Here is a 27,586-nt window from a genome sequence, read left to right on the forward strand (position 1 = left end):
AGTTCGCTCTTTTAAGGTCTTCAGGGAATAGTCCAAGAAGGGCAATAGCTGGCTCAAATGGTGGTTCCATTCCCAGCTTTCCCAGGAATCTCCATACTGCTTTCCAAATTGGCCGCACCAGTTTGTAGTCCCACCAGCAATGTGCAAGAGTACCCTTTTCGCCACATCCTCGCCAGCACTTGTTGTTTGACTTCAGAATGGCTGCCAATCTTACTGGAGTGAGATGGTATCTTAGGGTAGTTTTGATTTGCATTTCTCTGACTGCTAGAGATGGTGAGCATTTTTTCATGTACTTATTGATTGATTGTATGTCCTCCTCTGAGAAGTGTCTGTTCAGGTCCTTGGCCCATTTGTTGATTGGGTTATTTGTTATCTTATTGTCTAATTTTTTGAGTTCTTTCTATACTCTGGATATTAGGGCTCTATCTGAAGTGTGAGGAGTAAAAATTTTTTCCCATGATGTAGGCTCCCTATTTACCTCTCTTATTGTTTCTCTTGCTGAAAAAAAAAACTTTTCAGTTTAAGTAAGTCCCATTTGTTGATTCTTGTTATTAACTCGTGCTATGGGTGTCCTATTAAGGAATTTGGAGCCCGACCCCACAATATGTAGATCGGAGCCAACTTTTTCTTCTATCAGACGCAGAGTCTCTGATTTGATATCTAGGTCCTTGATCCACTTTGAGTTAACTTTTGTGCATGGCGAGAGGAGGGGATTCAGTTTCATTTTGTTGCATATGGATTTCCAGTTTTCCCAACACCATTTGTTGAAGATGCTATCCTTCCTCCATTGCATGCTTTTAGCTCCTTTATCAAATATAAGATAGTTGTAGCTTTGTGGATTAGTCTCTGTGTCCTCTATTCTGTACCATTGGTCCACCCGCCTGTTTTGGTACCAGTACCATGCTGTTTTTGTTACTATTGCTCTGTAATATAGTTTGAAATCTGGTATCGCTATGCCGCCTGATTCACACTTCCTGCTTAGAATTGCTTTTGCTATTCTGGGTCTTTTATTTTTCCATATGAATTTCATGATTCTTTATCTATTTCTACAAGAAATTCCGTTGGGATTTTGATTGGCATTGCATTAAACCTATAGAGAACTTTTGGTAATATCGCCATTTTGATGATGTTAGTTCTGCCTATTCATGAACAGGGTATATTTTTCCATCTTCTAAGAACTTCTTCTATTTCTCTCTTTAGGGTTCTGTAGTTTTCATTGTATAAATCTTTCACCTCTTTTGTTAGGTTGATTCCCAAGTTTTTTTTTTTTTTGAGGATATTATGGATGGGGTGGTTGTCCTCATTTCCACTTCAGAAGATTTGTCGCTGATATACAGGAATGCCTTTGATTTATGCGTGTTGATTTTATATCCTGCCACTTTGCTGAATTCATTTATTAGCTCTAATAGTTTCTTTGTAGACCCTTTTGGGTCTTCTAGGTATAGGATCATATCATCTGCAAATAGTGATAATTTAAGTTCTTCTTTTCCTATTTTTATGCCTTTAATTTCTTTCATCTGTCTAATTGTTCTGGCCAGTGTTTCTAGAACTATATTGAATAGAAGTGGTGATAGAGGGCATCGTTATCTTGTTCCAGATTTTAGAGGGAATGCCTTCAATTTTTCTCCATTGAGAATGATGCTAGCCTGAGGCTTAGCATAGATAGCTTTTACAATGTCGAGGTAAGTTCCTGTTATCCCTAGTTTTTCTAATGTTTGAACATAAAGGGATGCTGTACTTTGTCGAATGCTTTTTCTGCGTCTATTGAGATGATCATATGGTTCTTATCTTTAAGTCTATTGATGTGGTGAATAACATTTATTGATTTCCGTATATTGAACCATCCTTGCATCCCAGGGATGAATCCTACTTGATCATGGTGCACAATTTTTTTGATGTGCCTTTGTATCCGATTCGCCAGAATTTTATTGAGGATTTTTGCATCTAGGTTCATCAGAGATATTGGTCTGTAGTTTTCTTTCTTTGAGGTGTCTTTGTCTGGTTTCGGAATCAGGGTGATGTTCTCCTCATAGAATGAATTGGCAGAGCTCCCTCTTTTTCTATTTCCTGAAATAACTTGAAAAGTATTGGTATTAATTCTTCTTTAAAGGTTTTGTAAAACTCTGCTGTATAACCATCCGGTCCTGGGCTTTTCTTGGTTGGTAGTCTTTTGATTGCTTCTTGTATTTCATCTATTGATATTGGTCTGTTTAAGTTGTGAGTATCCTCCTGACTCAGTCTGGGCAAATCATATGACTTAAGAAATTTATCGATGTCTTCACTATCTTCTATTTTATTGGAATATAGGTTTTCAAAATAATTTCTAATTGTCTTCTGTATTTCTGTAGCATCTATTGTGATATTGCCTTTTTCATCCCATATGTTAGTAATTTGAGTTCTCTCTCCTCTTCTCTTCGTTAGCATGGCTAAGGGTCTGTCGATCTTATTTATTTTTTCAAAGAACCAACTTTTAGTTTTGTTAATTTTTTCAATAGTTTCTTTTGTTTCAATTTCATTGATTTCCGCTCTGATTTTAATTATTTCTTGCCTTCTGCTACATTTGCTGTTGTTTTGCTCTTCCTTTTCTAGGGCTTTGAGATGAAGTGTGAGCTCACTTATTTGTTGGTTTTTCCTTTTTTTGAGGAATGACCTCCAGGCGATGAATTTCCCTCTTAAAACTGCTTTCATTGTGTCCCATAGATTCCGATATGTTGTGTCTGTATTTTCATTTATCTCTAAGAATTTTTTGATTTCCTCCTTTATGTCTTCTGTAACCCATTGATCATTCAGTAACATATTGTTCATTTTCCATGTGATGTAGGATTTTTCCTTCCTTCTTTTATCATTGATTTCCAGTTTCATTCCATTATGATCAGATAAAATGCATGGTATTATCTCCACCCCTTTATATTTACTGAGGGTTGCCCTATGGCATAATATATGGTCTATTTTTGAGAAGGATCCATTTGCTGCTGAGAAAAAAGTATATCCTCTTGATGATGGTTGATACATTCTATGTCAGTTAAGTCTAGGTTATTGATTGTGATATTGAGTTCTATAGTTTCTTTATTCAACTTTTGTTTGGGGGATCTGTCCAATGGTGAGAGAGGTGTGTTGAAGTCACCCATAATTATTGTGTTGTGGTCTATTTGATTCTTGAACTTGAGGAGAATTTGTTTTATGAACGTCGCAGCACCATTATTTGGTGCATAAATATTGATAATTGTTATGTCTTGTTGGTGAATGGTTCCTTTTAACAGTATATAATGTCCTTCCTTATCCCTTTTGATTAACTTAGTCTTGAAGTCGATTTTATTCGATATGAGGATGGCCACCCCTGCTTGCTTACGAGGACCGTGTGCGTGGTATATTTTTTCCCAACCTTTCACCTTCAGCCTGTGTATGTCTTTTCCAATCAGATGTGTCTCCTGGAGGCAGCATATTGTTGGATTTGTTTTTTTAATCCATGTTACCAGCCTATGTTGCTTTATTGGAGAGTTTAAGCCATTAACGTTTAGAGTTACTATTGATATATGGTTTGTACTTCCAGCCATGTTTAATTATTTATCTTCTTTTTTTTTAAATTTAGTTTGTTTCTCCATGATTAGCTTTCCCCCCACCCTCTGTCTTTACAGAGGCACTTCCCACTGATGGTTTTGGTTATTGTTTTTCATTTCTTCCTCGTGTAGTGTTTTGCTCAAGATGCTTTGCAATGCTGGTTTTCTGGCTGCAAATTCTTTTAGCTTTTGTTTATCATGAAAGATTTTTATTTCGTTGTCATACCTGAAGCTTAATTTTGCTGGATACAGAATTCTTGGTTGGCATCCATTGTCTTTCAGTGTTTGAAATACGTTGTTCCAGGATCTTCTCGCTTTCAGCGACTGTGATGAAAAATCCATTGTTAACCTTATTGGTTTACCCCTGAATGTAATCTGCCTCCTTTCTCTTGTAGCTTTTAATATTTTCTCTTTGTTCTGTATATTGGATATCTTCATAACAATATGTCTTGGCGTTGGTCTACTGTGATTTTGTGTGCTCGGTGTCCTGTATGCATCTACAATTTGTATATCCGTTTCCTTTTTTATTTCTGGAAAGTTTTCTGTAAATATTTCATTCAGCAGGTTACTCACTCCCTTGGTTTGAATCTCTGTTCCTTCCTCTATCCCTATGACGCGTAGGTTTGGTTTTTTTATGTTATCCCATATCTCTTGGATGTTTTTCTCGTGATTTTTTACCAGCCTTTCTGAGTTGGCTAGGCTCTTTTCAAAATGATATATTTTGTCTTCATTGTCTGACGTTCTGGCTTCTACTTGCTCCACTCTGTTAGTGATACTCTCAATTGAGTTTTTAATTTGGTTTATCGTTTCCTTCATTTCTAGAATTATTGTTTGATTTTTTTTATAATCTCTATCTCCTGATAAAGATGCTTAACTTCTTCTTCTATCTGTTTATGTAATTCATTTTCAATGTGTTCTTTCACTGTTTGGATTTGCTGTCTCGTATCCTCTTTAAGGTTCCATTCCATCTGTCTAAGGTATTCCTTGAGTTCTTTATATGACCATTTTTCTGCTGACTCTAGGTCCTCCTGAATATTTAGGCTGTCCTTCATTGTTTGTACCCCTTTTCTTCCTTGCTTTTTTATGCTGCTCATGTTACTTCTTGTTCTGTTTGACTGCTGAGTTACTGTTTTCTCTTATAAATTTATTTGATGCATGTGAGGAAAGATATTAGAAGGGAAGGGAAGAAGTCACTAAAGAGAATGAGAGTAGGCAGGTAGAATTCAAGGAAGGGGGAATAAGAAAATTGAAAAGAAATGAAAAGACAAAAGAAACAAAAAAAATAGAAAATAAAGAAAGAAAGAAAAAAAATTTTTTTACAAAAATAGTAATGATAATAAAAAATGAAAATTAAAATTTAAAAAATAATAAAATTACAAAATTAAAAAAACATTAAAAACATTAAAAACATTTTAAAAAGTTAAAGAACAACAACAAAAAAAATTGAAAATGAAAGAAAAAGAGAAAAAAAATAACATAGTTCTCGAAACACTGGCCAACATAGTTCTCGAAACACTGGCCAGAGCAATTAGACAGATGAAAGAAATTAAAGGCATAAAAATAGGAAAAGAAGAACTTAAATTATCACTATTTGCAGATGATATGATTCTATACCTAGCAGACCCAAAAGGCTCTACAAAGAAACTATTAGAGCTAATAAATGAATTCAGCAAAGTGGCAGGATATAAAATCAACACGCATAAATCAAAGGCATTCCTGTATATCAGCGACAAATCCTCTGAAATGGAAATGAGGACAACCACTCCATTCAAAATATCTTCAAAAAAAATAAAATACTTGGGAATCAACCTAACAAAAGAGGTGAAAGACTTATACAATGAAAACTACAGAACCCTAAAGAGAGAAATAGAAGAAGATCTTAGAAGATGGAAAAATATACCCTGTTCATGGATAGGCAGAACTAACATCATCAAAATGGCGATATTACCAAAAGTTCTCTATAGGTTTAATGCAATGCCAATCAAAATCCCAACGGCATTTCTTGTAGAAATAGAGAAAGCAATCATGAAATTCATATGGAAAAATAAAAGACCCAGAATAGCAAAAACAATTCTAAGCAGGAAGTGTGAATCAGGCGGTATATCGATACCAGACTTCAAACTATACTACAGAGCAATAGTAACAAAAACAGCATGGTACTGGTACCAAAACAGGCGGGTGGACCAATGGTACAGAATAGAGGACACAGAAACCAATCCACAAAACTACAACTATCTTATATTTGATAAAGGGGCTAAAAGCATGCAATGGAGGAAGGATAGCATCTTCAACAAATGGTGCTGGGAAAACTGGAAATCCATATGCAACAAAATGAAACTGAATCCCTTTCTCTCGCCATGCACAAAAGTTAACTCAAAGTGGATCAAGGAGCTTGATATCAAATCAGAGACGCGCCATCTGATAGAAGAAAAAGTTGGCTACGATCTACATACTGTGGGGTCGGGCTCCAAATTCCTCAATAGGACACCCATAGCACAAAAGTTAATAACTAGAATCAACAAATGGGACTTACTCAAACTAAAAAGTTTTTTCTCAGCAAGAGAAACAATAAGAGAGGTAAATAGGGAGCCTACACCCTGGGAACAAATCTTTACTCCTCACACTTCAGATAGAGCCCTAATATCCAGAATATACAAAGAACTCAAAAAATTAGACAATAAGAGAACAAACAACCCAATCAACAAATGGGCCAAGGACCTGAACAGACACTTCTCAGAGGAGGACATACAGTCAATCAACAAGTACATGTAAAAATGCTCAACATCTCTAGCTGTCAGAGAAATGCAAATCAAAACCACCCTAAGATACCATCTCACTCCAGTAAGATTGGCAGCCATTAGGAAGTCAAACAACAACAAGTGCTGGCGAGGATGTGGGGAAAAGGGTACACTTGTACATTGCTGGTGGGACTGCAGATTGGTGCAGCCAATTTGGAAAGCAGTATGGAGATTTCTTGGAAAGCTGGGAATGGAGCCACCATTTGACCCAGCTATTCCCCTTCTTGGTCTATTCCCTAAAGACCTAAAAAGAGCATGCTACAGGGACACTGCTACATCGATGTTCATAGCAGCACAGTTCACAATAGCAAGACTGTGGAACCAACCTAGATGCCCTTCAATAGATGAATGGATAAAAAAAATGTGGCATTTATACACAATCGAGTATTACTCTGCATTAAAAAATGACAAAATCATAGAATTTACAGGGAAATGGATGGCATTAGAGCAGATTATGCTAAGTGAAGCTAGCCAATCCCTAAAAAACAAATGCCAAATGTCTTCTTTGATATAAGGAGAGTAACTAAGATCAGAGTAGGGACGAAGAGCAGGAGAAGAAGATTAACATTTAACAGGGATGAGAGGTGGGAGGGAAAGGGAGAGAGAAGGGAAATTGCATGGTAATGGAAGGTGACCCTCAGGGTTATACAGTGGAGGGGGTAGAGAGAGAGGAGGGGAGGGGAGAGGTGGGGAGGGGGGAGGGGGGAGGATGGGAAGGGCAGCGGAGCACAACAGACACTAGTATGTCAATATGTAAATCAATGGATGTGTAACTGATGTGATTCTGCAATCTGTGTATGGGGTGAAGGTGGGAGTTCATAACCCACTTGAATCAAAGTGTGGAATATGATATGTCAAGAAATTTGTAATGTTTTGAACAACCCACAATAAAAAATTGAAAAATATATATATAAAATAAAATAAAAATAAATAATAATAATAATAATAAATGCAGTCATTAACTTCTCTTCCAGTAGGTGGAGCTGTGCCCACTGGGTCAAGCTTCTCCTCTCAATAGGTGGGAACCAATCACTGTGTAGCAGCTCTTCCTCCCAGACTGGGCGGGTCTCCAATCCTGAGTGTCTAGGGCCTTCTTTTGTGTTTCCTCAAGCCAGGCCCCGCTCACCTGTGACGCTCACCACAATACTGGCTACACACCAGGTCTGCTGCTCCTGGGAGCCCTGTTTTCATGAACACCTGGGCACACTCTCCCTGTTTGCCTCCCTCAGACCCTAAGTTTGTAGAGCTTGGGGCTGAGAACCCCCAGCGAATTTGCTTGCCCTCCGGTAGCCACGCCCCCGGCAGCTGGTGCAAGAGCCCTCAGTTGTCAGCACTGGTGGGAGCGGTAGCCGGGAGTTCTGCGCTGCGCGTCCCACGCCACTTCTGATTCCCTCTGTCTGGCTATCGCGCTCACAGGAGAGCTGGGAGGGGCCCTTAAGGTTTCCCCGCTGTGTGGAGAGAGATGGCTAGGGGATTACACACCTGTCGCGCTGGTTTCAATGAAGTTATCTCCTCCGCCCGTGACATCAGTTCTCTGCAAAGGTGGTATCCCATGCAAATGGTGACTGTTCGTTCCCTTTGCAGGGTGACCAATGCAACGGGTGGGTCCTGACTGTCTCTCCCAATCCCCGTTTCAATCCTGTGGCCACTGCCTATGAAGGCTCGGTTGGCTTTTACCTCTGTAAAATAACTGGCCGACCAGTTATTTCAGCGGGATCATTAGTGCTGAGTCACGAGAAGCAGGCAAACCGGAGCTTGAATGCAGCCGATCCGGGCTCGGTGTGTGTGTTCTGAGGGGCCCAGACTGTTCGCCCCAGATCCACGTCAGCTCAGCATTGCCTAGTGATCCTGAGCAAGCAGCATTTAAACAATTTACGGCTCCCTATGCCCGCGCAGCTGAAGAGGTCAGAGACTTGATCTCTCCGCGCCCACCACCATGTTGGATCCCAACTCATTTTTAAGGCCAGTAATTCCAATACCAAAGCTAAACAAAGACTTTGTATTGGTCCATTTTGCTTAGTTTTCACAAAATACCTGAAGCTGGTAACTGATTGAGTAAAGAGTTTTATTTGCCTCATGATTCTGGTGGCTAAAGGGTCTAAACAGCATGACACCGTGCCCTGGTGAGGGACCTCTGGCTATTTCCTACAATAAGCACATGAATAAACTGTGGTCATTTGTACAATGTAATATTATTCAAAGATAAAAAGAAATGAGCTATAAAACTACAACCATATGGCAGAGAAGAAGCCAAAAGTGAAATGGCCATGTGCAGAAGGGCCACATGTGTGAGATCAAGGAAGCAAGAGAGATTCATGGGAGGTTCCAATACCTATCTACATTACCACACTGGGGCCAGTCTTCCAGCACATGAACCTTTGGGAGATAAACTATATCCAAACCATAACAGACATCAGGAGAAAAAACTACAGACCAATCTCTCATAAGAATATTCTTGTAACAATTCTAAACAAAATACTACCAAACCTAAGCCAGCAAATAATATACCATAAGCAAGTAATATTTGTCCCAGAATGCATGTTTCTTTTAATATCCAAATATCCACTAATGCAATATACCATATTAATGTAATTCAAGTAAAACCCACATAAAAATATCTGAATAGATTTTTTTTTAAAGCACTTGAAAAAAAAATTCAACATTTTTTATTTTTTTAAAACTTGCAGCAAAAAGGAATAGAAGGGAACTTTGTCAACCCAATAAAGGACATTTATGGAGATTTGTAGCTATACTCATGCCTTCTAGACAAGGACTACTGAAAACAAAGAAGGATGTTCTGACTCTCAATTTCTACCAAACCCTATATTAGAGGTTCTAAATGGTGCAATTAAGTAATAAAAGGGGGAAAGGGCATTCAGAATGAAAAAAAAAAGTAAAACTGTCTTTATCAACATTCCACTCATGGAGATCCAAGATGGTGACCAGAGGGAGGCAGCATTCTGAATTGACCTGTGACCTGGGACTCAAGTAATGAGAATACTGCTTCTCTGCAAGCGATATTTCTGCTTCTGTGCAGAAATCACAGTCACCATGCCCGTCCAGGGCTCCAGGCCTCAGCATCATAGTAGGTCTCCCAACTACTCACCTACGCAGTACTACTGGGTACCCAAGCAGGACCATTGGCAACAGCACCTGCCCAGAACTTTTGGCCACCTACCTGAGCAGAAATCACAGATGTCACTCCCACATAGGACACCCAGCAGCTTCCCACACGCGGGAACTCCTGCCACCACTCCCATGTCAACCCCCAGCTACCAACATGAGACTTCCCTGCTCGCTGCCATCTTAGGACTGGGCAGCAGCGGAGATAATCCCCTACACGCAGTAGCCTGCCTGCACCTGAGAACCTCACACAGGCTCTGAAGTCAGTCAACAGCCACACACTGCATGCCACAGAACTCGTCTCTGAACTCACTGACCAAAGCCATCTCTCGGCTCCCGCTACACCACCCTACAGCCCACTGCTGAAAGCAGGTGCCTCCATCTTGAGCCATCTTCATCACCAGCTTCAGTGGGGGGCAACTCCCAGTTTGGAACTCCAGCTGGCCAGGTACCCAGTTTCTAACTCCCGTCTCTCCCCAGCAGTCATCACTCCAGCACAGTGACATCCTGGTTACCTTCATCATCCTGAGGGTGGAGATACCAGCTAACAACAGATGACCCCACCTATTGGATGAGAAGAGAAGCAGGAAAGATATGGATTTCCAACCAAATCAATCCAAACATGAAGAATGAATTGTAAAACCAAATCCAAGAGGCTTACAGGACGTCAAATGTACAAAACACAACAGATCCACACCAAGGCACATTATAATGAAAATGCCTAACATACAGAATAAGGAGAGAATATTAAAAGTCATGAGAGAAAGAAATCATATTAATGTAGGGGGAAAACAATTAGATTATGTGCAGATTTTTCAACCTAGATCCTGAAAGCTAGAAGATCCCGGAACAACATATATCAAGCTCTGAAAGAAAATGGATGTCAACCAAAAATCTTATAGCCAGCAAAATTAAGCTTTAGATTTGATGATGAAATTAAAACCTTCCATGATAAACAAAAGTTAAAAGATTTTACAACTCAAAAGCCTGAACTTACAGAACATCCTCTGCAAAATATTCCATGAAGAGGAATTGAAAAACAACAATGAAAATCAGCAAAGGGAGGTATTACACTAAAGGAAAAACTAATCAAAGGAGAAACCAAGTCAAAATAAATACCAAAAATAAACAAAATGATTGGGAATACAAATCATGTCTCAATAATAACCCTGAATGTTAATGGTCTAAACTCAACAATCAAAAGACTGGCAGACTGGATTTTAAAAAGACCCAACAATATGCTACCTCCAAGAGACTCATCTCATAGGAAAGACATCCACAGACTGGGTGAAAGGTTGGGAAAAAATCATATCACTCTTAGGGACTGCAGAAGCAAGTAAAAAGGTCTCCATCCTCATATCAAATAAAGTAGACTTCAAGCCAAAGTTAATCAAAAGGGATAAAGAAGGATATTTCATACTGCTTAAGGGAAAAATTCATCAACAAGACATAATAATAATAAATTTATATGCCCAAAATAATGGAGCATCTATGTTCATCAAACAAACTCTTCTCAAGTTCAAGAATCAAATAGACCCCAACACAATAATTCTGGATGATTTTAACATACCTTGCTCACCATTGGATAGATTGTCCAAACAAAAGCTGAACAAAGAAACCATAGAACTCAATAATACAATCAATAACTTAGACTTAACTGACATATATAGAATATTTCTTCCTTCAATGAATGAATAAACTTTCTTCTCAGCGGCACGTGGATCCTTCTCTAAAATAAACCATATATTATGCCACAAAGCAACCCTTAGCAAACACAAAAAAGTAGAGGTACTACCCTGCATTCTAACAGATCATAATGGAGTGAAATTAGAAATCAATGATAAAATAAAAACATCCACATGATTCTGTTTGTAGAAAGTCCTAAAGACAAACAACCCAACTTAAAATAAATAGATGTGCAGAAAAGCATATGAAAAGATGTTCAATATCCATTGTCACTGGGGGAACCAAGAATGACATACCACTAATTAAACTACCCAGTTCCTAAAAAATAGTAATAGGAATTACTGTCAAGGAGACAAAGCAACAGGAACTCTTATTCTTTGCTGGTAGGAACGCAAAATGGCACAGTCACTTTGGAAGACAATTGGCAGTAAGAAACAAAGCTAAACATAGTTATGCCATATGATCCAGCAGGCATGCTTCTTCATATTTACCCAACTGATTTGAAAACTTATATCCACATAAAAACCTGCACATGAATGATTACAGCAACTTTACTCATCATCACCCAAAACCAGAAGTAACCAGGATATCCTTCAATAAGCATATGAATAAACAAACTGTGGTCATTTGTACAATGTAATATTATTCAGGGATAAAAGAAATGAGCTATCGAACTGCAAAAGACATGGTGATTCTTAAAGGCTAAGTGAAATAAGCCAATCTGGAAAGGCTATAACTACATTATTCCAATTATATTATCTGAAAAAGGCAAAACTATGGAGATGATGAGCTTAGTGGTTGCCAAAATTTTGGTCAGAAGGAGAGAAAGTGAAACACAGACTTGTTAAGGTGGTGAAAATTTGTTTGACACAATCACAGTGAATTCATTACACTATATATTTGTCAAAACCCATAGAATTTCACAACCTAAAGAGTAAACCTTAGTTGAGTTTCAAAATGGTGGAATACAGTAGGATCAAGAAAGCAGATAGGCAACTTCTCAGTAAGGTGGGTGAATGAAAAAGGGAACAGGGATGCTTTACTGGAATTTAATACTGGACAATCAAGCAGATTGAGGAATCAAGAGGTTGGATTTAATAAAATAAGGAAGAAATCTCCAGCACACAGCCACTGCTGCAGCTATAGGCACCACCCAGAGTGGTCCCTCTGCAAGCAGAGGGATAAGAAAATTAAAGGAACCCATATTTTTAGGAGGCCTGAGGTGTGTCTAGGTATGGAGAGTTTAGAGATCAAAGACACTGCCTGAATAAACTGAAAGGCATGCTGCAGAATATCCTTTATGGGAAAGAAATTACATCTCTCCTGTCAGCATGTAGAGGACAGAGGAAGGAACCATTTTGCAGCCACAATGTGGGGGCCAGCAGCTGATGGAGCCAATTCCTGGCAAACCTGAAATTGGCTTGAAATACAGGCCTGAAAAACCCACATTGCAAGACAAAGAGTATGCCTAACTGACCAGGAGAAAATCAAACATAAAGAGAGGTTAACAAGGAGACAACTGGTCAGGGAAACCCACCCAGCTCTCCCTTTCCCTCTCTAATCCACCTGGTCGCAGGACCGGCTGGAAGAGCTGCTACTAGCTGGGGTTTTGAAAGGGCAGAGGTGGGATAGATTGAGTTTGGAGACTGAACCTGAGATCAAGAAATATGGGGTCCGCAGGTGATGGAGTGGACTAAGAATTGGCTCCTCCACCAGACAAGTGGAACCCAGGGTAGATCCCTGGACTGCAGTCTTCCAGCATGGACCAGCAATTGCTGGGCCCTGGAGGAGTGCTGATTTAAAATATCCTAACCAGGGCTGGGGTTATAGCTCAGTTGGTAGAGTGCTGCTTATTTTGCATGCATAAAGCCCTGGGTTCAACCCCCAGCACTGTCAAAAAGAAAAAAGTCTTCAAACTAGTTGGCATTCAGCTGGAGCCTGGAGCCGACTTAAGCCTAAACCCTGTCTCCAGAGTTCCTCCTATGGGTTACCTCTAGCAACCCCACGCTGAGGGAGGAGCAAGCATCATACCCTAGAAGAACCCATCTAACAGTGCTTTAAGAAGGGAAACTGAGAATCTTTTGAACTCCAATGGAAATAATTATCTTATTCTTTTTTTTTCTTTTTCCTTTTCTCTGTTTAATTGTAACCTTAATGGTTCATGGATATTTATACATATTCATGTCTGTTTGTTTTTCTTATTTCTAGCATTTTTGAAACCAATTATTTTTCATGGATCAGTTTTTTGAGGACTAGGATGTTTGATTAGTATATTTCAGTTTTGTTTTTATTCTTTTTTTAAATTTTTAAAATTTTTCCTTTATATAAAGTAAATTTTTTTTTCTCTCACTTATCTGTTTCCCTTGATTCTCCTCTCTTTTCTTCTGCTAAAACAGCCTATCTCTATTGTTCTTTCACTCTTCCTTTAATTTTTTACTCTACCTTCTTTCCTCCTCCCTCATAATCATCACACCCTTCATCACTTCTGTTCACTCCATGCCCACCATTCAAAATAGTAAACCCTTTTTCAAATTTACTGTTTTTATTGTTGGCAATAACCCGTCATATCATTTCTGTTTATTTTGACATCATAAACATCATTGGTTTAACACTGTATATTGTTTGCATTGGCAGCTGTTATTATTTTTCTCTCCATAAATGCTGAGGTAAATAGAAACCTTAGGGACACTATAAGTTCACAGGGTAGAATCTCCACTGCCTCAGATCTATAGTGTTAGATAGATAGACACACAAACAACATGGAAAAGCAAGGGAACAATCACCCCTACCAAATCAAGATACTTCAATAATAGAATCTATTGACACCATTTCTTTCTCTGAAGAAATGTCAGAGAAGGAGTTTAGAATATACATAGTCAAACTTATTTGTGAGATAAAGGATGATGTAAGGAGTAAAATCAGAGAGAAAAATATAGGAAGTGAAAGATCACTACAATAAAAAGAGAGAGATTCTGAAAAAAAAAATCAAGCAAAACTTCTCAAAATGAAGGAATCAATAAACCAAATTATAAATTCAATGGAAAGCATCACCAATAGACTAGACCACTTGGAAACCAGAGTTTCAGGCAATGGGGACAAAATATATAATCTTGAAAATAAAGTTGGCATGGAGAAAAGATGTTAAGAGACTATGAACACCAGCTGGGCATGGTGGCATCCACCTGTAATCCCAGCTGCTTACAAGGCTGAGATAAGAGGATCATGAGTTCAAAGCTAGCTTCAGCAAAAAATGAGGTGCTAAGCTACTCAGTGAGACCCTGTCTCTAAATAAAATACAAAATAGGGCTGGGGATGTGGCTCAGTGGTTGAGTGCCCTTGAGAGTTCAATCCAAAGTAACAAAAAAAACAAAGAGAGAAAGAGAGAGACTATGAACAGAACTTCCAAGAAATGCAGGATGTCATGAAAAGGCCTAATTTAAGATTTATCAGGATAGATGAAGGTGCAGACATGCAAACCAATGGAATGCACAATCTTTTCAATGAAATAATATGAGAAAATGTCCCAAACCTTAAGAATAAAATGGAAAATCAATTACAAGAAAGCTTACAAAATCCCAAGTACACAAAATTACAACAGACCCACACCAAAGCATTTTATTATTAAAATGCTTAAAATACAGAACAAGGATAGAACTTTAAAGGCCACCAGAGAAAATAGACAGATCGCATTTAGAGGGAAACCAATCTGATCTCTCATGATTTCTCAACCCAAACCCTAAAAGCTAAGTCTTAAATAATATATACAAAGCTCTGAAAGAAAATGAATGCCAGCCAAGATTACTATACCCACAAAATTAAGTTACGGAATTAATGATAAAATAAAAACCTTCCATGATAAACAAAATTTAAAAGAATTCACATCTAGAAAGCCTGTACTACAGTATATTTATAATTAAATATTTCATTAAGAAGTAATGAAAAATAAAACTGAAAACAAACAAGGGAAGAACAACACTAGAAGAATAATCAGTCAATGGAGAAACTAATTCAAATTAAAATAAATCAAAATTACAGGGAATGAAAACCATTTCTCAATAATATTGAATGTTAATGACCTAAACTCTTCAATCAAAAGACATAGAAAAGACAAGACCCAACAATATGCTGTCTCCAAGAGACTCACCTCATAGGCAAAGAAGGTAAAAGGATAGGGAAAAAACATATCATTCATATGGATCACATAAACAAGCAAGGGTTTTTATCCTCATATCAACTAAAGTGGACTTTAAGCCAAAGTTAATTAGCAGGAACAAAGAAGATCATTTCATACTGCTTAAGGGAATTATATATCAACAAGACATAACAATCATAAATAGTTATGTTCCCCAAAATGGAGCATTTGTGTATATCAAACAAACCCATCTCAATTTTAAGAATCAAATAGACCACAACACAATAATACTGGGTGACTTTAACACACCTCTCTCACTACTCAATAGATCCTCCAAGCAAAAAGTAAATAAAAAAGCTATAGAACTAAAAAATACAATTAATAATTTAGACTTAACAGATACATATAGACTATTTCATCCATCAGTGACTGAATACACTTTCTTTTCAGCGGCACACACATCATTCTCTAAAATAGATCATATATTGGGCCACAAAACAACTCAACAAATACAAACAAGTAGAGATAATGCCTTGCATTCTATCAGATCATAATGGAATAAAATTAGAAATCAACAATAAAATAAAAAATAGAAGCTACATTAACACCTGGAGACTAAATAATACACTATTGAATGATCAATGGAAAGCAGAAGAAATCAGGGATAGAATTAACAAATACTTAGAGGTAAATGAAAATAGCAATATAACATATGAAAATTTCTGGGATATTATAAAGGCAGTTCCAAGAGGAAAGTTCATTTCATTGAGCTCATACATTAAAAGAATAGAAAGTTGGGCTGGGGATGTGGCTCAAATAGTAGTGTGCTCACCTGGCATGCACAAGGCGCTGGGTTTGATCCTCAGCACCACATAAAAAAATAAAAGATATTGTGTCAACAAATAAATAATCTAACATTACATCTCAAAGCCATAGAAAGAGAAGAAGAAATCAGCATCTAAACTAGCAGGAAAAGAAAAGAGAATTCATTATTGCTGAACATAAATATCTAGTCTAGTTTCTTATAAATGAATCAAATATCAATGGTGACATAATGATGATATTTTCAGAAAAAAATATTTCATATATTTCAAGAGGCTATTAAAATATTGAATGTGAATAAGTGCCTTGTAAAAGTTTGATTAAAATATTTAAATTATTTTTAATATACCACCTAAAAAGTTACAAATAAAAATCATCTAAAATATGTTTACTGACAAAATTTTGAGCACAAGTAAGCCGAATTTGTATATTGACAGACTCCCAGAAAATTTATAGAAATCATATGTTGGATTGGATATTTTTTCTTTCAAAGATTGGAACAGATGGCTGTGGAAAACAAACTTGTGCAACCTTAGCCTGTTATGTGGCAGAACACAAACTATACCGAGTGCCTGTATCTCGCAATTACGCCTACACAGAATTCAAAGAAGTCCTTAAAAAGGTGTTTCTTCAAACAGGGTTAGAAGGGAATGCCACTGTTCTGATGGTTTCTAACTTATCCCTAGAACATGTAAGTGTTTTCTGTCTTTATTATTTGTTAAAGTTTGATATTTATGTACCCCCAAGTAATTTGATATTTAAAAAGAAAATACTTATACGTAGTCCAATTAGCCTACTATATTAATTCTTTTCATTATTCTTTGCCCTTGCCTAATCATAGCCCACAGAGTTCATGTATTTGTAATCATGCCATAGTTTTGAATAATTGTAGTCTGCTGAAAGGAGTGGGAACTTTTGTTCGAAAACTTATTTTTATTCTCAAAAGCAAAATGTTTCCTACTTTCATAATAATTCTTCAGGTAGAGTTTCTTTCCCTGCTTTTTCTCTTCTCTTTCCTATCTCATTGGATTTGAAACCCTAATAGAGAGATGAACTTGGTTAAGTGAAAACAATCCCTCTGCCATGTTATTTCTAGTTTGTCTACTATTCAAACTCAAATGTAGATGTATTCAGGATTTCTGTGAATTGCTTGAAGCAAGATTCCTGCTCAGTTCATTACTATACCCATCCTCCCTTACCTCTTGCTTCAGTACTTAATGTAGATATGTGACATACTGTCAATACCAAGTATATATTTCTCTAATATCTGAATGAATGGATGGATCAATGAAGCTTATTTTGACTCAGAAAAAAAATGTATATTTGATGGAATTGAATCAAGAAGTTAGCTTGCTTTTAAAAAAAAGAAAAGCCTCAGTTCCCCTTAAATACTATTATTTTCTGAGTTTGTTAGGAGCAGAATATATGAATAATTTACTCATTCCTGACTAAATATATGTTTCACCTAAGAAATTACTTTTGGAAGATTTGAGCTACACTGTCAGTTCAGGAAAAATACCTAACTTGTTTGAAAATGAAGAGCTGGATTCTATCGCAATGAGGATTCGATCTTTGGCTGAACAATCTGGCTATGTGGATGACAGACAATCTTTACTTGCATTCTTCCAAAAGGTACTTTTTTGTGGATTAACTTTATCAAATTGTCATGTTAAATTAAAACCAGACCACATTTATAATTATGTATAAGATTTTCAAGTTAAATATGAGTTTTTAAAGCTAAAATAATGATCACTATCCCTAAACACGGACACTCCATATCTTAGATATGTCAAAGATTAACGACTATTTGAGCCTGTCTGGTTATCCACAGTTTAAAAAAAAAAATAGTAATGCTGTAGGCAATACAAATTTTTGTTAAAAGAACCCAAGATTATTTTTCAGATTCTTTCCCAGTTAATGAGGTTTCTTTTCAACTATGTTGGAAACAAATCAGGAAGAGTGTAAAATAAGAATTTTTCTCATTCCTTTGAGTAGCCCTAGAATTGACCAGAAGACGATGGATACGAAAGAAATTGGCCAAAGAGAACAAGCAATATTCATAATGAACTGAGCAGCAGGAGTCTGTGAAAGACCAGTCTGATGATATACACAGACTAGACCAATGACTTGGACATTCTGTGTTTTTCCACACAATGGGTAACCGTGGCTTACTAAATGGGTGGCCATGATTATTCAAGCCACAGTGTTCACTGGGGATGGACCACTGGTTAACTTATATCTAGTGCCAGGTTTTTCTACCTTGGGGTCATTTGAAATTTGAACCTGGTCTCCCACCATTCCTCAAAAGACCCTTAGTATCTACTGCAAGAGGATATTGTAATAAAACAAAATCCAGAAATAGAATCCACAGTTGATAGGGAACGTGTGCAATATGAATGAATACTCAGATTGAGTTATATTTTCAGATGCCATGGTAGAAAAAACAAATGTCATCCTGATAATTTGTGGTACTCTAGTGCCTTATTATAGTAATTAGTTTATTAAATAGATTGTGAGTGGGAAGGAATAACAAATTCTGATTTGGAATATGGAGAATAGTACACTCCAGAAATGAAAAACCAAGAGCCCCAGTTAGAAGTCAATTTTAATTATATATATATATATATATATATACACATATATATATATGTAAAATAAATGCTTTCAAAAAGTATTTGCTGCATCTTATAATAAAAATAAAATAATAAAGGTACACTTTAAACTATTAACTTTGGATACTTTCAGGTAGCAGTTTGGGGAAGGGTCAAAAAAAGAGAAGTACTTTCATTTTTACTTTAAACATTTCTGTATTGTATGAAATTTGCATTAAAAAGTTTTATTTGCCTTTATAAATTTTTTCAGTCAAGAAGGAGGGGAAAAAAGAAATATCTTACCCTTTAGTCTTTTTTCAACTTTACCATACTTATAAAGCAAAATGTGTTGCTTGATAGTTGAAGATATTATCATTTTGTACAAGGTGGACTCGGAGTTAAAAGGAACAATGATTCACTGAGGCTGCTTTCAGGAATGTAAATTTATTATAAAGTGACATATGGACATAAGGAAGGAATCTGCCCCATGGCCAATACTGCCAAGAACAGGGTCAGATGAGGAAAAGCAATATAGGCAAATTTCAAAGAAACTAGCACTTCACCTGGGACCTGCTTAAAAAAAAGATGTATATCATCTAGCATTGCTTAGCCATAATCCTTTAGCTGTGAGAGTTTATTACTACCTCCTCCGGTGCCCTATTTGTTCTGTGGATCTTTTCTTTCTCTCTGTACCTTTCAGCTTTAATTCACCAGATCATTTCTCACTTTGAGTCTTGTGGGTCTCTAAAAGCACACCACCCTAGAAAAAAAGAGTCAAATAGTCAGCCCCATGGTCAACTGATATAAGGTCCCCTACTCAACAAAACTCTAGTACCAAACCCCTTCATAAAAGAGGGTTCTGAGTCCAAACCTCTCCTACTGGGTCCACCCAACAGAAGCCAAGAGGGTATAGTCACATAAAGGAGTTCTCAGAATGGCTCTGTGGACTGTGAGTTCCCTGGGAAGGACTCTGTTGCTGGCAGACACTCAATGCACAATTAATCAGTCTCTAGTCCACCCACTAAGGAAAGAACTGAAGCATATTTTAAATGGAATTTTCAATATAATATTTTTCCAAAGTACTGAATTACATTTTAACAAAATGTTTTCATTAATTTTCAGAGAATACATAAATATCTTCATATTTTTATAATCATGAGTCCTGCAGGACCTAACCTGCGCCAAAATTGTAGAGCATACCCTTCTATGATTAGCTCCTGCACAATGGATTGGTACCATAAGTGGCCAGAAGAAGCTCTCCTTCTTGTAGCCAACTCTTTCTTAATGGAAAAGGTGGATTTAGAGAACAAAGAGGTAAATATCTAAAGCAAGTGAAGGTTTCATTTTATTACTAGCATCTGCTAGCATTATATCTCTGAATAGCAATGAATCCTAGATGGGCAAAAATAGGCAACTTCTAAGGCAAATTATAAAATGGGTCAATTGTTCATCTTGACTCCTCATCAGTTCCCGATCTTTTTTGCCCCCTTACCCACCCTATTTCAATTACGCTCAGATTCTGCACTGCCTGGGTGTCTTCACTATTCTACCCCCCATGGTAAACAGAGATTTCCATGAAGGAAAACCACCTGCATTTTTCATAGCAGATCCTATGGTAAGGATTCTGCAGCCTTCGAGTATGCCTTGTAAATTGCTCAGCTTGACTATAACAGCAAAATTATTTAAAAAAATGAGAACAAAAACCACAACATACAATTAGCTCCAAATTTATGAGCCATAAGTAAGAATCTATTCTAGAGTGATTAAAGACCTCATATAACCCAAATGATAGAAAGGGGGGAAAGAGTGATGACAAAAGAAGATGTCAGTGCCTGGAGCCTGAAACTCAAGGCAGGACTTAGAAACGGACTGTATTCTTGCTTGTCCAAGTGTCCAAAGATGGCAAAACCCAAGAAGAATAGAGGCAAGTGGAACTAGAAAGAAAATGCATCTGGGTTAAAAGTGACCGGTATTATCTGGGATTGGTGGAGTGGAGATGGATAGTAAGGACTCAATTATGTCTAAACCTAAATTCTCTCCCAATGTAAGCAAATGGGATGCCATTTCTATTCTGGTTTTTACCCACCTATGCATCCTTTGGTCCCTCACATTTTTGTAGCTCTGTTTTACTCAAGGAAACTTCCTTGAGTATCTTGCTGCTGATAACTATTTAAGAAAGGAATTGAGAGATGAAAAAAGCACCATAATCCCTGGCCACTGATGCTGGTGCCCTAAGTCCTTGCTGTAGCAAAAATAAGGGTGAAGCCTAAGAGAATGAGTCTATATGCTGTTAATCTTTAGTTATATGATTTCCTCTTCTTACCTCTCCCACTATCCCGATTATTAAAGTTTATAAGTTCATGGTCCCATTTAGCCAGGATCTTTCTCTACATCTCCACATCTCAGAAATGATAAACTATTTCTAGTTATTCACAGTGTTCAGTTTTCTTTTATTTATGTAAATCCATATTGCTCTTTTTTAATCCTTAAAAAAAATTATTATTCTTCAGAACTTAAATGAAAATTTTGCCCCAACATGTGTTCAAATCCACAAAAGCATAAATGACTTGATCCCAAAATATTTTCAAGAAACTGGAAGGCATTATTATATCACTCCCAGAACCTACTTGCAGTTCATGGAAACATTTTCATACATTTTGAGGTCACAAAAAGAGGAAATGCAAATAAAGAGGTAAGACTTTGAGACCAAATAATAAACATGTATTTTATATTGGTGCTTTTATTTGTAAAATGTTGATCTCAATTTACCTTTTCCATGGGGGAAAAAGCTAAATATTGAAGAATTTTTAAGATCTATGGATGTTGTCAATAACTATTTATTGTCTCAAGACAGTGGTTTTCAAACATATTTTAAGAAACAAAAATTTACAGTTAATCAAAGTGTGGAATATGATATGTCAAGAAATTTGTAATGTTTTGAACAACCCACAATAAAAAATTAAAAAAAAAAAAAAAAAAAAAATTTACAGTTGTTGGTTAGCTCATGATGATAAATGAAAGATTACCTGGTATGAACTGCTGTAATGTTTGCATGCAACTTCATCTGACATTTACATTCTTTACTAGTCAGGCTTTCCTTAACTAACCCCATTGGAAGTGGTTCCCCTTTATTATATTGCACTTATAACATTTATTATCTGGAATTTTGAGAAAGCTATATAGAATTCCAGCTTCATATTGAGAATATGAAATAAAATATTACTTGACATGTAATATCAGTGAAATCAGTATTTATGTTCAAATTAATACTCAACAGAAAGTGTCTCAACCCAGCAAATTGCTTCAATTGAACCATAGAGGACCTATTTTATTTATGTATAAGTTGACAGTACTTGTCAGATTTTCATCTCAAAACTCAGTAATGCTGCCAAAATAAGTTGGAAAACCAATGCTTTGGCCCTTAGCATCAGATACTTTGTAGTACTAGAATACTAGCTGCATCAGATTTTTATTACTACGGTTTTATAGCTATTTTCTTTTATACTGGCTCAAACTTAATGTTTTTAACAAAAATTAATATTTTAGCTTATAGTTCTACAGGCCAGAGGATCATTGGACTTGACTAGGTTTATATTTTATTGTCTCATAGACTCATGTCTAGGTATTGATCAGGCTGAATTTTTATCCAAAGCTCTAGATGAAATATGCTTCCAAGATTTTGAAAATTTTAAACTGTTCTAATTTATCTTCATAGATAATATTAATATTTTATTGGAAGCTGGGCTCAGAAGCGCACACTTGTAATCTAAGCAGCTTGGGGGGCTGAGAAAGGAGGATCAAGAGTTTAAAGCCAGCCTCAGCAAAAAAAAAAAAAAAAAAAACTAGGTGCTAAGCAACTCAGTGAGATCCTGTCTCTAAGTAAAATACAAAATAGGGTTGAGGATGTGGCTCAGTGGTTGAGTGCCCCTGAGAGTTCAATCCCCAGTACCAAAACAAAACAAAAAAACTTCTTTTTTGTCTCACTAAATGTCCTGACTCAGGTTTAGCTTAGCCTCAGCCTCAATTTAAGTGAACTGGATGCAGGGCAATGTGATTTTTCATCACTACTCATCTTAAGTAGTGTCTGCCACAGGACTTTTCCTGTGTTGTTATTCAAAGCAAAGAGCTAAGAGTTAAATTAGTTGCAGTTAAACCTTGCCTTGTATGACCTCTGTGGAGACATGAAAGGTTGCCAAGCCCATCTGATACAACCATTTCTCTACAAGTTCATCCCCCAACCTGTCATGTGACCAGCTAACAATTATTTTTAAAATAAGCCACTTCATCAGATGCCCTAATTAATTGTACCAATAGGGGTTTGGACCAAATCCATTGTTTGTCTTAGGGAATACTGAATGAGAGTAGTCATGTCTGTGACTCCCTCTTGGAGAATAGAACACAGCCAGGCTCCCTATCTGGAGCCAAACCAGTTAAAAATGTTATTCATCCAGGTGCATCAAGAAGTACTGGCAATCATACATACTCTGCCTCAACTGGCCAAAAGGACGTGCAGGGCAATGTGATTTTTCATCACTATTGATGATAAAGAATTTAGATTAGTTTGCCTGTGACAGGAAGCATAAGCCTGATGTTTTCATAAGAAGTTGTAGCTGTCTTTGGAGGATTGTAAGTTCAAAAGTGACTCTGGCAACTTAAGGAGAACCTGTCTCAAAATGAAAAATAAATAAAAAATAAAAAGGCCTGGGGATGTAGCTCAGTGATAGAGTACCCCTGGGCTCAACCCCCAGTACTGCAAAAGAAGGAGGAGGAGGGAAAGGAGGGGGGGAAGGAGGAAGAAAACGCAGAGGAGAGGCCTTGATAGTAGTATTTTGCTAATGTGGGTTTAAAGTCTAATTTTATTAAGTTTTTGTTAACAACATCACATAGGGCAGGACTAACGCAATACTAGAGCAGTTGAGATAGTCTGTAAATATAATGAGGTTACAGGAATCATATCAAAGTTCAGAAAGTTAATCTGGTTATATTGTTCAACTAGTCTGTCTACTAGAGCTGGCAGCTCCTGAGAAATTTCTGTTAGATTAAATTTTTTGTTGATCATCAGTTAAATTGGAAGTGATGGCAACAGCCTAAGTAAATTGGCAAGATGCTCTACAGACTAGAGGTAAGAGTGATAAATTGGCCCTCCTTCCATTCCTAACTCCTGTCATCTAAGGTATCCTCTCCTTACCTGCCAGGGTTTTTGCCATCCATTCGCAGCCATGTAGTCAGTACATTTAAGTGTCACACTGGTGCTCAAAAAAGTTTTGTATTTTTGGATTAGGGATGTTCACATGTATTAAGAAGGTATAAGACAAAACAAAATATTAGTAAATATAATTTGATAGTATATAAAAGTAATTTTACATCATGGCCAAACCAGGGATGTAGGACTGGCTCAGTATTTGAAAGTCAATCAATATATTCAGCATATTAATAGACCTAGCAGAAAAATCACACGATCATATCAAATTGATGCAAAAAAAAGTGTTGCAATTACTTTCCCTTTTGTTAGTCTTCCTCATGTCTTATCCATACATGTGCCTGGATAGCTCAACAGTTTCTTCCCTGCATTCATCATACTATCCTAGAACATCTTCCACCAGGGCCACCCTAAGGGTTGTCACTTTATATTTGTGATGATTTATCATCAATATCCATAACAGGCCAATATCTAGCAAGTATGGCTAGGTGGTAGAAGAAATATGAGGCAATAGTTACCCATTTTCCAACTCTTCCTTGCTACACACAAATTCCCTTACCCCAGTTTTCCAGGGGTAAACATGGGATAAGAAAAACTGGGAAGAGTTGATTATGTGGTTTGGGTCTCTTACAGCCAATTAGGACTTTTTCTCCACCCCAAACCTCATAATTAAATATTCTATTTAAATTGGAGGTGCCCTTCTAGAGAATTATCATATTTAAAGCCTAAATGGCCTGTCAAGGATATGCTCCACTAGAAGATAAGTCTCAGATTTCCAGTTTTCTTTTTCAGATTTTCCCTAAAGTTCATTTTATTTTTAATGTACCCATTCTTTATCAAATTGAGGGACTTCCTCTTGATTCTTAGTTTTATAGGAGTTTTTATCATGATGAATGGATAAAAAAATTGTGGATAATTGAAAATTACTCAGCCACAAAGACATTTTCCAGTAAATGGGTAGATCTGGAGACTAACATGCTAAATGAAATAAGCCAATCCCAAAAAACCAAAGGTCAAATGTTTTCTCTGAAATGTGGGAGCTAAACCACAATAAAGGCAGGGAGGGAAGGAAAAGAAGTTCAGTAGATTAGACAAAGGGGAATGAAGGGACGGGATTGGGGGATAGGAATAGGAAAGACAGTAGAATGAATCTAACATAAGTTTCCTATGTATATATATATATATATATATATGAAAATAAGTGAATCCTATCATGATATATATCTACAAGAATGGGGTCCTAATCAGAATAAGATATATGTTCCATGCTTGTATAATTTTTGTCAAAATGGATTCTACTATATAGAATATACTATGTTTAAAGAAACAATTTTAAAAAAGAGTTATTTTCATGAATTTTGTCATGGTCAATATAATGATTTACTTTCAAATACTGAACTAGTCTTCCATCCCTGGAATTAACCCCACTTGGCCTTTGATATGCTATCAAATTATGTCACTAATATTTTGTTGTCTTACACCTTTTTAATACAGGTTGTTGAGCATCCCTAAACTTTGGATCCATCATCCCTAATCTAAAAATCCAAAATCCGAAACTTTTTGAGCACCAACATAATGCTGAAAAAGTTTCAGGCTTTGCATTTTCAGGTAAGGGAGGCTCAACTGGAAAGGTCTATGGAAATATTCCAAAACTTGAAAAACTCCAAAATCTGAAACACTTCTGGGTCCAAGCACTTCAGACCCAAAAGACTCAGCCCAGGCTTTCTTTTTCCTTCAGGTGCCGTTTCCACATAGGTCAATCCAAGATCCTGGAAGCAACCACACTAGTTACAGAAATGCAGGAGGAGCTCTTGATTCTTGGCCCTAAAATCGAACAGAAAACAAAGGTATGTTTGATTTTAAATCTCTTAAATATTTTATAGTCTAACCTAGACCATTGCTTGAACACAAAGACTCAGGTACCTGGCAAAGGTGACTTAGAATTCTAACTGCACTATCATGCACCTGAGCAAACTTGAAGAAATTACTTTATCTCCTTTAGTTTCAATTTTCTTATTTGTAAAATGAGGGGGGTGAATTCCAGCAATAATAGCAAAATAGTAACTTGATAACATTTTAATAATTTAGTGTGAACATTAGGTATATAACTAACTATAGAAGATTATACAGAGAGATTCCTTAGTTAAATCCATATGAAATATGCTGTGGTGGCTTGTAGTCTATCAACTATTCTAAGTAGAAGTATTTCAGCTGACTTTGATAAATTTTATAATAACAAAATGAGCTATTTTAATTTCTCCTTTCAAAAGGGATCATGTTTCAAAATTTATTCTAAGAAAACTCATTTGGTTCATTAGGAAATAGAAGTTCTGATGGAAAAACTTGAGAAAGATTCACAAGTAGTTGAGAAAGTTCAGATACTTGTTAAACAGGATGAAGAAATTATGGCAGAAGAAGTAAGAATTGTGGAAGATTATGCTCAGGTAAAATTAAAATATAGACAATAAAAATATTTTAGATTTGAAAAATTATTTTCTAACCCCCAACATAAACATCAGACCAACTATGAATGCTTTTTATTTTTATCCCAACAAATATTTATTGAGTCCCCACTACACACAGCACACTATTAAATGAAAATAGGGAGTACAAAGATGCCTGGTCCCTGTCCTTGACTAATCAGCACTCCTAGAGGCTCTGATGGTTTCAATGACAGAAAATCATTCAAGACCATCTCAAAAATATATAACTATAGTACACTAATAAAAATTAATTAACTAATTAATTAATTTTAAAAATACATTTGGCCTCCAAAAGGAACATCTGCAAGAAACAAAACAGTTCTAGGACCTAGGTTCTTGGTTTATATCACTTCTTTTGTTCACTGAATAGACCTATTTTTAAATTGGCTATTCCTAACTATACTGTCTGGTCAAAATACCAGCAGAACCCAGTGTGATTCATCAGATTTCCCAGTGCTTAACTCTGTTCCATCAATAGTCTCTCATGCTATGGAGAGTGGGACTTCTTTCATGTCTTTGTTGAATTTTATCAATTAAAATACACACACACACACACACACATACACACCAGTATGTGTATAATTATTTATTTACAAATTACATATAAGTGCTACTGCCATTGGCTAATATCCCAAAGCACAATAAAAACTTAGGACAAGGTTTATTCTGAACCATAGTGAATTTGAATATGTAGTTCAAGTAGTCCTCTTGGTAATTTCAAAATGTTTTGGTTGGCTTTTTTTCAGATCTGACTAGCTCACTATTGATTTTTCCCTTGTAAACTGGCTCAAGAAAAGTTCATGTCAGGAATAAGAAAAGCATCAACCTGGCTTTTTTTTTTTTTTTTTTTTTTTTTTTGCTGTCATTCTGCTTCCATTTATCAGCATTACTTTCTTTTTTTTTTTTAAGAGAGAGAGAATTTTTTAATATTTATTTTTTAGTTTGCGGTGGACACAACATCTTTATTTGTATGTGGTGCTGAGGATAGAACCCAGAGCCTGCCAGGCAAACACGCTACCGCTTGAGCCACATCCCCAGCCAATCAGCATTACTTTCAATCCAAAGTTCCCTGTCAGAAATCTTTTCAAGCTACCTACCCATTTTTGATTGCCGCAGTCTGGCTGGGCACAAATCACGAGCCACTCAAGCAAGCAGGAACAAACTTTATTTCCGAACTCCACCAGCACACTCCAC

At 36.6% G+C, this 27,586-nt stretch overlaps 1 protein-coding gene across 1 annotated transcript in view; it reads left to right on the forward strand.

The window, feature by feature from the left end:
• Dnah14 (dynein axonemal heavy chain 14) overlaps positions 1–27,586 on the forward strand; it is a 376,944-nt gene that overhangs the window by 251,991 nt on the left and 97,367 nt on the right. The window contains exons 54-59 of the mRNA XM_046419847.2: positions 16,612–16,809; positions 17,589–17,750; positions 19,832–20,023; positions 21,220–21,401; positions 25,648–25,756; positions 26,228–26,353. Coding sequence (XP_046275803.1) covers positions 16,612–16,809; positions 17,589–17,750; positions 19,832–20,023; positions 21,220–21,401; positions 25,648–25,756; positions 26,228–26,353 — 969 coding nt within the window. The remainder of the gene's footprint in view (positions 1–16,611; positions 16,810–17,588; positions 17,751–19,831; positions 20,024–21,219; positions 21,402–25,647; positions 25,757–26,227; positions 26,354–27,586) is intronic.

The sequence above is a fragment of the Marmota monax genome, unplaced genomic scaffold (genome assembly GCF_021218885.2).
Source record: "Marmota monax isolate L192 unplaced genomic scaffold, Marmota_monax_Labrador192_F-V1.1 WCK01_AAM20220418_F8-fsc00153, whole genome shotgun sequence".
Taxonomy (NCBI): Eukaryota; Metazoa; Chordata; class Mammalia; order Rodentia; family Sciuridae; genus Marmota; species Marmota monax.